Source organism: Delphinapterus leucas, chromosome 3, assembly GCF_059928025.1.
Source record: "Delphinapterus leucas isolate spDelLeu-1000000601 "Yukka" chromosome 3, BTC_Dleu_Yukka2, whole genome shotgun sequence".
NCBI lineage: Eukaryota > Metazoa > Chordata > Mammalia > Artiodactyla > Monodontidae > Delphinapterus > Delphinapterus leucas.
In genome coordinates this window covers 57,050,008-57,065,169 of record NC_143131.1, presented here as the reverse complement: position 1 = coordinate 57,065,169, position 15,162 = coordinate 57,050,008, and the positions used below count along the sequence as shown (strand labels likewise).

General features: G+C 42.7%; 1 protein-coding gene across 3 annotated transcripts in view; it reads right to left on the bottom strand.

The window, feature by feature from the left end:
- Positions 1-4,112: 4,112 nt before the first annotated feature.
- The window catches only part of MARVELD2 (MARVEL domain containing 2), a 28,434-nt gene continuing 17,384 nt past the window's right edge, over positions 4,113-15,162 (bottom strand). For all 3 annotated transcript variants that reach the window (XM_089908951.1, XM_089908952.1, XM_022595850.2), the window contains 3 exons: positions 12,468-12,639; positions 9,287-9,337; positions 4,113-8,315 (listed from right to left, as the gene is read on the bottom strand). In XM_089908951.1, the coding sequence (XP_089765077.1) occupies positions 8,193-8,315; positions 9,287-9,337; positions 12,468-12,639 (346 nt within the window). In that variant the 3' untranslated portion in view covers positions 4,113-8,192. The remainder of the gene's footprint in view (positions 8,316-9,286; positions 9,338-12,467; positions 12,640-15,162) is intronic.

Below are 15,162 nucleotides of genomic sequence, written 5' to 3'. Positions count from 1 at the left end.
CCCTGGGTATCTCTCATAATACATAATAAACACAAATACATAACAAATACAAATCCTGGACCCCACTCCAAACAGGTCAGAAAATCCCAGGGAGGGAACTAGGAACCTAAACCTATAACAGCATCCCAGGTGATTCTGATAATCGGACCAGCCACTTCAAGGACCTAAGCAGAGGCACAAAAATGATGGAGTCATGGTCCCTACTCTCTGAGAGATGAAGTAACTTGCCCAAGGTTACACAGCTAATAAGTGGCATTGCCAGGATTTGGACCCAGGCAGTCTGGTCCCAGAGCCAGTACTCTTAACCACTCTACAGCTTCTAACATAGTTCATGGGCATATGGTACACCAATGACTTCTAGGAAAGCAAAAACCATGGTTAAGTCTCATGAGAAGCACTACAAGCAAAGCATCTGCTCTGTATACGGGAGAAGCTCAATTCCTGTTCAACTAACATCACAAAACGGAGATGGGAAGAGCAGGTAGGTGGCTATTCCAGCCTCAATGTGAGCTGCTGAGGATCTGAATGTCACAAAGATAAAGAAGACTTTCTATAGTCCTATTGTTCGGTGCCAATTTCTCATCATGAGAATAGGGGAAAATCAAGGAGCAGCCTGTAGGGAAACAGTGAAACTCTGAAAGTGACTCATGAAGTGACTCACTGACACATGGCATGCTGACATCAGACACCTACGATAACATTCTTGCAGTATGTAATCTCTCTATAGTCTCTGATTTCAAACGCTTAATCCTGAGGGTTTCTAAGAAAATCCTGGATATCACCGCTAATTATATGAAGAGCAACAGACCGTTTCCACCACCCTGTTGCATCTGGGCAGCTGAATCACATGGCAGGCACCTCCAAATACTTGGATGGTAGTTGAGTATAACTTGTCCCACGGTTTAACCTGAGTCTGCCCTTTGGCAACAACAATCCCCAGAGTACCCTTGAATATTAACAGCATTGGCAGCCTTCCTGATCACAAACAAGATTTAAATAGGGAAGGGCTGCTGTGTTTCACACGTTACTAACAAACAGTATTTTCCTCACCTGTCATATATCCGTCAGCCTCCTGCCCTATGCACAAAAAGAATCAAGAGCCATGAATTCAACAGTGTGAGCATAAAAGCATTTAAACAGGTATAAATAATCTTCAGGGTCATTCATGTGTAGACCATCTGTTTTTGGACAGTTCATGGAGGAAAAGAGGAAGAAAATGGTTATAATCTGCCCTCTCTGATATGGGGGTCGGTTCCCAGTCACAAACACGTACAGCTTCGGGTTTCAAATATAACTCACTGGATCAGCAGTTGTAAGACTGCTGTGCTGCTCCAGCTATACCTTCGCAGATGTTCTCCAAAGACCACCTGAACACTAGGCAGTCCTCAATTTATGAAAGGATTGTGTTTCCAAACTCACATTGATTGTTTTAAATTGGGAATATAGTTTTCTTCAAACATACATATGATTGTTAAAAATTGAGGCATTGAACTTTTACCTATCTATATACCCAGGTAACTAACCAGATCAAGGTATAGCACCCCAAAGGCTCCCACATGCCCCATCCCAGCCAATAACCATCTCTCAGAGGTAACCTCTCTTCTGAATTCTATCACCAGAGATTAGATTTTTAAAATACAGTAGCTTTTTTATTGATATAGAACAGACATATGTTAAGTGTATACAATGAACCCAACAGCACAGTGAAATAAATATTTATATAGCCATGTAACTACCATCCAGAGCAATGTATGGAACATTTTCATACCCAAAAGGCTCCCTCATACCCCTTCCCAGTTAATAACTGGCTTTCCGAAGTTAATCCCTATTCTTAGATCACCACTGTTTAATCTTGCCTGATTTGGGGCTTTATATAGAATTGTGCAGTATGTGCTCTGGTCTGGCTTTTGTTCAACATTGTGTTGTGTTTTGCATGTAACAGCAAGTCACTCTTCTTTAAAATTGCTCTGTAGTATTCTATGACTATACCACAATTTCTCATTTCTACTACTCTACTGTTGACAGACATCTGAGTTATTGCTAGCTTGGGGCTATTATGAGTAAAGCTGCTATGAACATTCTTGTACACACCTTTTGGTAAACACCTGTACTCATTTCAATAAGAGGTACAAGTGTAGAAGAGCATATAGTAGGAGGATTTGACCTAATCTGGAAAGGCCAGGAAATTACTGCACTGCAATGCTTTCTGGGTGATAATGTTTTTCTGAATCTCAAACCTGGAGGCCAGGGACACATTCCTACATCTAGGACCTTAGTGGGGACCCTTCCTGTCTTTCTTCTCAGCTCTGGAAGCATTAAGGTTACAAGTGTTCTGGCACTGGCTGTCATGTGCATATCTGGCCTGTTCGTAAGTGAGTTAAGATAAATCCCCGACTACACTCACAATTAGGACAACTATTAATCTGTAGGTGATATTTGTTTCCTCTTTGGCTGTCAGCATCCAAATCCCTTCATACTCTGGGGAATTCCCCAAGTGATGAATCTCAGTAGGAAGCCGGGTCGGCCTGCTGAAGCTCAAAAGGCCCTTCCCATCCCAGTCTCCTTTGCAATTAGAGCATGGCACGGGACCTAGCTTCCACCAATCCATCTCTCACTCTGAATCATCTGAATCTGAGTCACACTTCCAAGGATGGCAGGGCTGGTAGTGCATTTGGCACACAGAGGGCAGCAGGAGCAGGAGAGCTGTTTTCACCGGATTGGATTTTAGGTGTGATTTTGGGCATTTTTCCTGCTGCATAGCCTCCAACTCAGTTTTCCAGGTCTCCCAGCAATTCTGTAAGCTAGACAGTAGATAGTAATAAATCTCTCTTCTTAAATCAACCAGCTTTGGTTTTTGTGGCTTATGACTGAGAACACTGACTGCTAAATCCTCCTACTAAAATTCCCCCATAAATAATGATTACAAATAGTTTTAACTGGTAGCACAAAATGGTGTTTTGTGTAAAAAGAGCAACATTGTACACTACTTACAATTCAAACGGTCTTGATAAACGCCTACTATGGGTCTAATATCTTGCAATAACTTTAGTTTCTCCAAAGCAGTTAAGTGGTAGGGTTATTCATTAAACAAATTACAAGGCAAACAGAATTGTCATTAAATACACACCTGGGGCTTCCCTGGTGGCGCAGTGGTTAAGAGTCCGCCTGCCGATGCAGGGGACACGGGTTCGTGCCCTGGTCCGGGAAGATCCCACATGCTGCGGAGCGGTTGGGCCCGTGAGCCATGGCCGCTGGGCCTGCGCGTCCAGAGCCTGTGCTCCGCAATGGGAGAGGCCACAACAATGAGAAGCCCGCATACCGAAGGGAAAAAAAAAAAAAAGAAAACCATACCTGGAAGTGGGGTGCGTGACGAAGTTCTTATATCTGGGGGCCTTTTTTCTACTTTATAAAGAAGAAAGGAAGGTGCCAAATCTGTACTCCATTAATTGGAAAATTCCTCCCGTTCCCCAGTGGCCTGCTCTTTGCTCCTTTCACACTGGCACATGCTGTGGCTTCCAAGTCAATCAGCTGAAATGGAAATATTCTTTGTATGTATCAAGGCCATTCTGGCTGTACCAGAATATACAGACCTCCAAAGAAGCCCTGATTATATAGTAAATATGCTATTTTTATTATATTTTATTTTATAAATATGCTGTTTTATATTTTATTATATTTATTATTATCAAGTTATAATGAACTAAAGAAAATTTCTTATTGATAACATTATCAGAACAAAAATATAAATAAATGTAAGGATTTTTCAGAGATTTATGGTTTATGACATTATTTCAGGTAATTTTTGTTTGTTTTGCTGTGCCACACGCCTGTGGGATCTTAGTTCCCCCACCAGGGACTGAAGCACTGGAAGCTCGGAGTCTTAACCACTGGAGGGCCAGGGAAGTTCCCACCTTAGGTACTTTTACCTCATCTAATCCCATTGCTCAAAGGAGTTAAGTGACTTAGGCGCCTGAGGCCACACAGCTTGAATCTAGACCTAACTCCCATTCCTTGCTTTTTCCGCCATACAACATGAACATCAGTAACTAAAACAATAATATAACTGCATTAAAATGAAATAAATAGAAAACATAAAAACTATAAATTCAGAAAAATTACAGTCTAGTTTTATTAATTAAAACACAAAACACAACGTACTATATAATACTCATTTTGTAAATACCAAAACTTTCTGTATATAATATGCTTACACAAATACATACCTGTGTAAGATGAGAATGGAAGGATATGATCTCAAATGTTAAGTGACTATCTCCAAGGGCAGAATTATGGGCAATTTTATTTGTGTGAGCTTGGAAGAGTTCATTTTCTAAATTTTTCTGCAATAAATGCATTACCTACACACTTTCAAAAACAGTCCTTTATTATTGTTATTATCAAAGTCATTTTGATATTCTACCTTTAAAACAGCCAATTCATTATCTAACTTAGTGAAAAGTACAGTTTGAATTGAATAGCTAGCCACCACTAATCGAGCAAGCATCTTCCTGATATTTTACAAACCTTATTCCATTTAATTCTGATAAGTTTCATCAGGTAGTAATATTATCCCGTCACACATAAGGAGGCTGATGCTTAGGTTCAAGATCACACAGGAAATAAAGGAGTCTTTGTTGTGGTGAGCTTGAAGTCCACCTTGCCCTTCTGCTGGGCTCCTCCTACCTTCCTTCTAAGCCTGGCTTGGAGAGCCGCTCTACCACATGCTGGTGCAGCCTCCCAGATACTCTTCTTTGAAAACACTTATGGTATTAAAGTAGACCATTTAAAACTGATTACATGTATTATAAAAAGACTGGAAGGGACTTCCCTGGTGGCACAGTGGTTAAGAATCCGCCTGCCAATGCAGGGGACACAGGTTCGAGCCCTGTTCCAGGAAGATCCTACATGCAGCTGAGCAACTAAGCCCGTGAGCCACAACTACTGAGCCCGTGTGCCTAGAGCCCGTGCTCCGCAACAAGAGAAGCCACCGCAATGAGAAGCCTGCACACCACAACGAAGAGTAGCTCCTGCTCGCCGCAACTAGAGAAAGCCCGTGTGCTGCAATGAAGACCCAACACAGTCAAAAATAAATAAATACATAAAATAAAATAAAATAAAAATAAAAAAATAAAAAGACTGGAAGGATATGCTCCAAACAGTATATATGACCAGGGTGGCAGGACTTCCATTTTCTATGCTTTTGTATCTATTCAGTATTTTTCTTCAAAAAATTTTTCTCTAATAGTTTTTTTAAAAAAATTGAGTCAGAAAAAATTATAGATTTTTCCTATATTGTCTATCTTTTGAACATTGGTGCATCTCAGTATCAGGGTCTCTACACAAACCATTTATAGAAAAGCACATAAGAAAAATGCATACTTCATCACCAATCCTTTATCTTCTCATTCAGATCCTCCTGTTAGACAGTAACCTCAGGGTCTCTACCTGTTTTACTGACTACCATATCTTCAGTGCTAGAACATCTGGCCAATGAAAGCATTTGGCACATAACTGACAAATGAATGAGTGAAGGATATATACTTTTCTCTTTTCAAGTTTTAGATATGCTGATATCTTCTCATATTAAGTTTCAAAATAGAATACATGTTAAAAGTCAGGTGAGAAAAAAATGTACAGGGAACTATCTTTTTCTGAATCTCACAACTTGCTAAAGGTGGCTGTTATGGGTTGAACTGTGTCCTCTCCAAAGAAGATGGGTTGAAGTCCTAACCTCTGGGACCTCAGAATGTGACATTATTTGGACATAGGGTCTTTGCAGGTGTAATTAGTTAAGGTGAGGTCATACTAGAGAGGGTGGGTCCCTGATCCAATATGACTGGTGTCCTTATAAGAACATAGCCTTGTTAAGACAGAGGCACAGGGAGAAGGCCACGTGAAGACAGAGGATTGGGGCAATATGTATACAAACTAAGGAATGTCAAAGACTGCCAGCCCAAACCACCAGAAACTGGGAAGGATTCCCCTACAGGCTTCAAGGGAGGTTGGCCCTGCTGACACCTTGATTTCAGACTTCAAGCCTGCAGAACTGTGAGACAATACATTTCTGTTGTTTTAAGCTTGTGGTACTTGGTTAAGGCAGGCAGCCCGAGGAAACCAACAGTGGCCTTAACTTTGAATTCTTGCAAATAATGGGGGAGAAGGAAATAGTCACCTGAGCATCATGATCTACAAGTTTTCAATGACTTTCCGGTTTATTTTCTGATAATGGAGAATATGCCCAGTCAACTCAGGAACGCTAGAAAAGTAAACAATAAAGGATACACACAAAACAACAGGTGACTGAAATTTTAATATGCCTAGGTATTCACATAAAAACTGTAAAAATCAGCATTACAACATTGGTCTTCAAAGATTAACATTTACAACTGTAGTAAAATAAAGTTTCACAAAGTCAAATTTCCTTAACACTTCATTTCAATATTAATCTCTTTACAGTTCATCAAATTGGTATTATTTCATCTTTCTTTCTTTTTTTTTGCGGTTCGCGGGCCTCTCACTGTGGTGGCCTCTCCCGTGGTGGAGCACAGGCTCCGGACACGCAGGCTCAGCGGCCATGGCTCACGGGCCCAGCCAGACCGGGGCACGAACCCGCGTCCCCTGCATCGGCAGGCGGACTCTCAACCACTGCGCCACCAGGGAAGCCCCTCATCTTTCTTTTTTTATTAAAGCATGCTCTTCTTATGCGAAATGTTAACATGGGGTCCCAATATGTAAAACAGAACGTGCAGCTGTTCTAGTTTGGGGGGCGGTCCAGAGGGAGCCTAGCCTCACACTTTCCTCAGTATCACCTCTTAAGACTCTCAGCACCCTAAGCATAGTCTGAGAACCATGGATTGAAAATAGTAACAATATACACTAAATAAGATATCACTGACAAAGAAGAAGTAGGAAGTTTATTCAGTATCCAATACTCGGTCAGCCTTCGCTTTTCCACATTCTTTTCTTTGGTTTCATCACTTCGAAAATTCCTCCAGTATTAATTGTTTGAACGGCAACTATATGAAGCAGAAATTGTATTTCTACACCTGGGAAATTATCTACAAGATAGATGCTGCTGAATAGGAACCAATAACAATGATTTTTTTAAAACATTTTTAAAGCAGTCTCTTGTTCACATTAATAAAAATAAAACATTTCTCATGAATAAAGCCTCAAAGCCAAGATAATTCTTGGGACAATGAAGCATTCCAATAAATCAAAGGGAGATTCTAAGCAGATGCAACATCATGGGGCCTTAGGATGGACATCTAAACAGGATAGAAATGGCAACAATATTCACACAATCCTTGTATTTGAGGTTTACAGGAAGGGCTGGGCTGTGGGGACGTTGAGAGATGTGCACAGTGATGCTGATTAAAGAAAAGGCGGCTGCACTGGACCCCAGTAGGCACAGGGCCACAGGGAAGCATCTGCTTAAGGCGATGTTTGTAAGATTTATTTACAGCACAAAAAAAAGAAAGTCATGAGGCCATGGCCTTGGTTTAGCTGGCTGGACTTGCTCTTTAAGGTCCTTTCCTTGAGACTTATTCTATGTAGTTTATTCATTCCACAAACACGTCTATATAGTTCACAAACACTAATGCAGTGCTCACAAATGTGCCAGGCTCTGTTCTAAGTGCTTTACAAATATTGACTCATTTAATCCTCATAACAACCCTAGGAGGTAGGTCCTATGATGAGCCCCATTTTACAGATGAGGAAATAGGCACAGGCAGATTAAACAACTCGCCCAAGATCATAAGGCTTCAAAATGGTGAATTCAAACCCCTTTCAAGGGCAGAAATGACATCTTTGGCTAGGAAGAGAAATTTGTCCTAAAAGAATCCCAGGAAATGGCCTAAGTAAAAAAGGAAAAAGCAGCACCAGAATTGACACTCCACTTGATCATCAACCACAAGGACACAATGCTTAAATCAATTTTAACAAGATAAATATAAATTGTACACAGATGAATCCAGAATTTCTTCCACCCTTAGTAAAGGCCCTTAGTAAATTTGAATTTGTTTTGAAATGTCTGAAATGCAATCACATACTGTTTTAACTTGACATACCAGCTAAACCAACTACAAGCTGATTCAGGAGGCATTTGCTTCTCTATCACAGAGACGAACATAAAAAAAGACAGTAAATAAATATGAAGTTTGATATAAAAAAGTGGTTTCAAATAAGTTTTAAGAATAACCCTCTACATCCCAATTCATTACTTTATCATATTCTTGAATCCTTTGCTTTATGTGAGAAAGTTTATTCTTCAGATAATCACAGCGTTCTTTTTTTTCCAGAAATGTAGGATCCTAGAAAAGAAACATAGCTATTATCTCAGCCTCTGGCTTCCTCAGCAAAAAACACAGAAACACACATTATCACCCAGAAAATGACCTTTCATAGCAGATTTTCCTGCGGCAGATTTCAAAATCTGCCTAACAAGAATAACAGGTAAGCTCTCTACATTTTTTTCAGTGGATTTTATTTTTTAGAAGCTTTTGGTTCACAGCGAAATTGAGTCGAAGTAGAGAGCTGAGGCGCCCTTGAGTATTAAAATACATTAAAAAGTAATTAATGGATTAATAAAAGCTCCCTCCATCCTCTAATTTGTGCAATTAAGTTAAGGATGGAATTAGAAACCTGTAAAAGAACTTAATCTTTGTGAATGAAATGTGGGTGAAGAGCTCTATATGGGTGCTCATTTCCCTGGGCTCCTAAATCAAGAACAGCAGAATGTATTCAGGACAGAGACGAGAAGAAAAGGCACCCAGGGGCTTCCCTGGTGGCTCAGGGTTTAAGAATCTGCCTGCCAGTGCAGAGGACATGGGTTCGGCCCTGGTCCGGGAAGATCCCACATGCCGCAGAGCAACTAAGCCCGTGCGCCACAACTACTGAGCCCACACGCCACAACTACTGAAACCTGTGTGCTCTAGTGCCCACGTGTCATAACTACTGAGCCCGTGTGCTGCAACTACTGAAGCCTGCACTCTGCAACAAGAAAAGCCACCACAATGAGAAGCCCGTGCACTGCAACGAAGAGTAGACCCCACTCGCTGCAACTCGAGAAAGCCTGCACGCAGAGCAACGAACACCCAACGCAGCCAAAAGGTAAATTAAAAAAAAAAAAAGGCACCCAGCAGCCACCCATGGTCCCTAACAAGTAGCATCTTAAGAAATACAAAAAAAGAACTACTTTAGCTGCAAGAATCTAAAATCTGTCAGCTGTCACCACTGTACCTGGATAAGAATACACTTTAAAGAAGAAAATGGTTTTACTCACATTCCTTTTTTTCTTAAACTCTTCATGGACTCTTGAAATTCTCTCATGTTCCTAAAAATAATATACTGTATATGTGAACGAAAATACTTGCAGTTACTCACATCATATCTCAAGAATGTCTCAAGAGTACAGTGGGCATAAGAACAGAAAACAATTTTTACCTAAGACTATAATGAAAATATTCATACACGAACAAATTCAACTCACTGGATAAATATTTGAGGGCTTACTCTTGGTCAGGCCCTGAGATCCAGGGATGAACAGTAGGGCGAGGCCCCTGCTCGTGTAAAACCTGGACCGAGTTCCAGTGCCACTGCTTGCCGGCGGTGTGACTTGGGCAAGCTCTTTAGCGTAAGACTTGGTTTCCTTATCAGTAAAATGGGAATAATAACCATAACTATCTCATAGTGTTGTGAGAAAGTTCATTTATTTGAAATGATCCTTCTAAAGTGCTTGCCACATAATAACCACATTAGCTATAATTAGGTAGCACTTTCATCCCCTTTGGCAAGTTGAGACTATTCAACTTTTGGAAATAGCTAATATGAGGCTCCTTCCAACTTTATTCTAAGTTTAATAATAAATATGAAATTTGTTAAAGGGTTGAATAGTCTATCCAAAGGAAATAGGTTACTAGAGCAATGCCCTCATTTATCCAGGTAAACCTATGCTTTGGAGATTGCGAAGCACTGTACACCTAATAAATACAAAATAAAATGTAATAATTTATGTTCTAAAAGCTTCCCCTGAGAACATTTTCCATCACAAATCCACATCCTTTTCCCAATATATTTTAACTCTTCAATGTTTTTTACATACTAAGATCATGAGTATTGTTTGTGTTTTGACTGCTTGCCATCAGTGAGATGAACCTGGTTATTCAGTTGTCATCTACATTAACAGGTCCTGGCCTGGGACTGAACTAGCTGCCTGGGGGCAGGGGTGCTGTGCTGGAGACGCAGGCAGAGATGAGAGCTGTAAAAATCTATCCTAGAGTCGGTCAGAGAGACTGAATTAGGAGGGTGAGGACCGGAGAGATTATTTTGAGCAAAACTCCTATTGGATGGGCTTAGAAAAGTCATGTGATGGTTTAATTTTTCACGGGTGCATGAGCAGGTGTGTGTGAGAACCCATGCCCCCAGCAGGCCCGCTGGGCACAGAGACACTTCCCTGGGGATGCGCTAGGGGACGAGTGAGCCTTGCCGGCAGACTCTTGCCCACCGCAAAACTCAGCCTGTGGCTGCGAAGAAGTTCACTTTTGTGATACAATTGATATCTCCACTTTAGATAAGGCCTGGAGGAGACACCGAGACTAACTACATTTGGCTGTCATTTAGCTACTTACTTGCCAAGCTATGCTGAAAACCAAAGGAAATGACTACTGTGAGATTGTGTGGGAGTACTGTGGGAGGACTCAGTTTCTCAGCACCTGCTGTAATCAGGACCCTCCCACCCCCAATCGCACACCACAAGCCTGAGCCCTTGCCCACGCACACACAGCCTACACACCCGACGCCTCCGGGCCTGGGCTCAAAGGCCACGTCACGTTCAGGTTTCTCAGCGTTATGTCTGTTAACCAGCTTGCTCTTCCCAATCTGCGGTGATCCAGACGCTTGGGGCCTGCTCCTTCTTTCCTGCACTCCTTTGAGGGCAGCTAAACTTGGTCACCCTTCTTGGACCTGTGGACCTTGCTTGTTCTCCAAATGGTACTAACTGACCCTGAACCTGCAGTATGTGCTGGATTTCTCCTGCTTCCTGGTACTGGCATCTCTTAGCCAACACCCTTCCATCACTCCAAGACTGGGAAAATGTCACTACTCTATACATTTGGCTTAGAGGACTTGTAATTACAACTCATTTAAATGTACACTTAAAGGTCTGGTCAAAACAAAGATGCCCAACTAATGCAGGTCTCAGGAGAAGAATCCATCATCTATCTATATAAAAAATGTGTGTATATATTATGTATACATACATTTGACATTTACTAAAAAATGCTGTATGTTTTTAAAATTTCAATTACACAAATAGATTAGATGAATACATTCTCTTTAAAAAGGACAGGATATTACACACACATGTTCATAGCAGCATTATTTATAATAGCCAAAAAGTGGAAACAAACAAAAAAAAAGTGGAAACAACCCACTGTCCATCATCTGATAAATGGATAAAAAAATGTGGTATATTCATACAATGGAATATTATTATTTCACCACAAAAAATAATGAAATATTGATTCTTGACACATAGATGAACCTTGAAAACATGATGCTAAGCAAAAGAAGCCAGACATGAGGCCACATATTATATCACTGCATTTACCCATACAGACAGAAAGTACATTAGTAGTTGTCAGTGGTTGGAGAGAGGGGAAATGGGGAAAAAGTGCTAACGGGTATGGGTTATTTCTTGGGGGGTGATGAAAATGTTCTGGAATTACAGTGGTAATGGTTATACCCCTTTGTGAAAATACTAAAACCCACTGAATTGTACACTTAAAAGCAGTGAATTTTATGGTATGCGAATTATTTCTCAATGAAAAAATATATGTCAGGTAAAAAATGCCATTGATTATGAGGGCATCCTGATTTCCCAGATATTAAAATGTGAAGAAAAAAAAAGACAGAACATTAGAGAAAACACTTCAGTCCCCTATGACTGCCATCTCCACCCTCGTTTTCCTCTCTGCCATAATCACGGTTATTGGTCTGAAGCATGAGCCCTGTAGCTCATGTATGCAGCCTCAGATCCACTCTCCGTCCCTACCCACTGTGCTCTCTGGGCTTGGGGTGCTAACTGCTTGGCTGTGACTTACCCTGGAGAATGCATGGCCACTGGCAGCTCCTCTACACCCCCGTCCACCATTTGTGAATAAACCTTCCTCAAATTACCTCAAATAAAAATTCCTCAAATTACCTTAGAGTGTGCTATCTGTCTCCTTTGGGACCCTGATTGACCCGGTATGTATGTTAGGCAAATTTATACTTAAGTAAGAAAATAAAATACTGTTTAATAATTGAAGGCAAAAGACATTAAATTATATATTTTGAACTGTCACCCTGCCAGTGAGCTTCCTAGACAGCAGATGCAGATGGTCATGCCTTCTCTACAATTCAAACGAAGTCAGAGTTCATCCTTCCGCTATCAGAACTCCTCCCCAGCAGCTGCAGGCACTCACCTGCTGGTTTTCTGAACGATGTGGCAATCTGCTCATCACTGCATCCAGCTCATCAAACTTCTTCAAGACGGCTTGAACTTCTGCAGAGAGCTCTTTGTACTCTGAAAACTGGTCCTGGAACACAGCTTTATAGCGTTCTCGTTCATCATCCGTCTGAATCATAGGGTATTTCCTGAGGAAAAAAAATAAACCAAAGTTGAGGTGTGGCCAAGATGGCAGAGGAGGAAGACCCTGAGCCCACCTCCTCCCACGGGCACGCCCAAGTTACAACTATCTACAGAGCAACTACTGATGAGAAAGACTGGACGACTAGCAGAAGATATCTTCTACAATTAAAGATATAAAGTAGGCACCACCAGATGGACAGGAGGGTAGAGACACGGTATAGTCAAGACCCATACCCTTGGGTGGGTGACCCACAAATGGGAGGATAACTGCAAGTGCAGAGGGTCTCCCCAATGAGTGAGGTGTCTAAGCCCCACATTGGGCTCCCCAGCACTGGGAAGACAAGCCCCGAGAATGTTTGGTTTTGAAGGTCATCAGGGCTGACTTTCGGGACTCTGAGGGCTGTGGGAAATAGAGACTCCACCCTTACAGGGCGCACACAAAATCTCACACGCTCCAGGACCCAAAGCAGAAGCAGTGATCTGAAAGGAGCCTGGGTCAGACCCACCTGTTGATCCTGGAGAGCCTCCTGCAGAGGCAGGAGGCCACTGGAGCTCACCCTGGGGACACAGACACTGACAGTAGCTATGTTGGGGAGCTCATTCTACCACGAGGACACTGGTGCTGGCAGGCGCCATTCGGTAATCCTCCCGCTAGCTTGCTGGCAAAGGGACTGGGCCCTGCCCACCAGCCTGTCAGCACCAGTACTGGGATGCCTCAGGCCAAGCAGCCAGCCAGGTGGGGACACAGTGCCACCCACCAAGAGGCCAGCTGTCTTAAGATCCCCTGATCCCCCTGGTGGATGGGGCCAGGATCTCATCCACCAGAGGACCAACACCAGCTCTGGGACGCCTGGGCCCTGCAGCCAGAGACCCCAGGACCCAGCTCTGCCCACCAGTGGGCCAGCACTAGCTCCAGGACCCCAGGACCTGGCCCCATCGACCAGCGGGCTGGTACTAGCCCCAGGATCCCCTGGGTCCCAGCCCTGTCTACCAGCAGGCTGAAGTCACGGGACCCCCAGACGCCAGCACACCCACCAGAAGGCCAACATCAGCGCTGAGACACTCTGGGCCCCTAAGCCAGCTGCCCTGGGATCTGACACCAGCTTTGAGACACCTGGACCCCACACAGCCAGCCATGTCAGGAACCGGTCTCACTCAAGCAGGCTGACACTAGATATGGGATCCCCAGGCCTGCAACCACCAACCTTGGAAACCAGCTCTGCCCATCCATGGACCAGCACTAGCCCTGGGACCCCTCAGGACTCCATAGACAGCAACCTTACGACCCAGCTCCACCCACCAGTGGCTGGTAGCCTCCACACAAGGCAGGGCCTGGCAACCAACAGGACTGGGGGCTGGCCATGCCTATCAGACCACCCACAGTAGTCAGCCTGCCACAACAGAAGGACCCACGCAGCCCACACAGGGGACACCCTTAGAGCATATAGCCATATAGAAGACACAGGACGTCTTCTACAAAAGGCCACTTCTCCAAGGTCGAGAAACAAAACCAACCTACCAAACACACAGAAATAAAACAGCAAATTAGGCAAAATTAGGCTACAGGCAATTATGTTCCAAGTGAAGCAACACGATAAAACTCCAGAAAAACCAAGTAAAGTGGAAATAGGCAAACTACCCAATAATACTTGTAAAGATGTTCAAAGAACTTGGGAGAAGAATGGATGAACAGAGTGAGAAGTTAAAAGTTTTAAACAAAGAGTGAAAAAATAAAAAGACATATTAAGCACAGCTGAAGAATACAGTAACTAAAATGAAAAATATACTAAAAGGAATCAAGAGTAGTTTCGACGATACAGAGCAGTGGATCAGCTAACTGGAAGACAGAGCAGTGGAAATGACTCAAGCGGAACAGAAAAAAGAAAAGAAAAAAAAAAAAGAGAACTCTGGGACAACATCATGCATACTAACATTCACATTATAGGGGTCCCAGAAGGCGAATAGAGAGAGAAAGGGGCAGAGAACATATTTGGAGACATAATAGCTGAAAACTTCCTTAACCTGGGCAGCAAGGGAAAAGCAACAATTTACTACAAGGGAACTGGCATAAGGTTATCACATGACTTTTCAGTAGAAAATCTGCATGCCAGAAAGAAGTGACATAATATATTTAAAGTGACGATAAGGAAACACCTACAACCAAGAATACTCTACCTCAGTGGTCCCCACCCTTTTTGGCTCTAGGGACCAGTTTCATGGAAGACAGTTTTTCCATGGACGGGGTGGGGGTGTGGGATGGGTCAGGTGGTAATGTGAGTGATGGGGAGCGATGCAGAGCCGCAGATGAAGCTTCGCTCGCTTGCCTACCCCTCACCTCCTGCTGTGCGGCCCAGTTCCTAACAGGGACTGGTACCGGTCCGCGGCCCTGGGGTTGGGGACCCCTGCTCTACCTGACAAGGCTTTTGTTCAGATTTGTTGGAGAGATCAAAAGTTTTACAGACAAGCAAAAGATAAAAGAGTCAGTACCACCAAACCAGCTTTACAAGAAATGTTAAAGGAACTTCTCT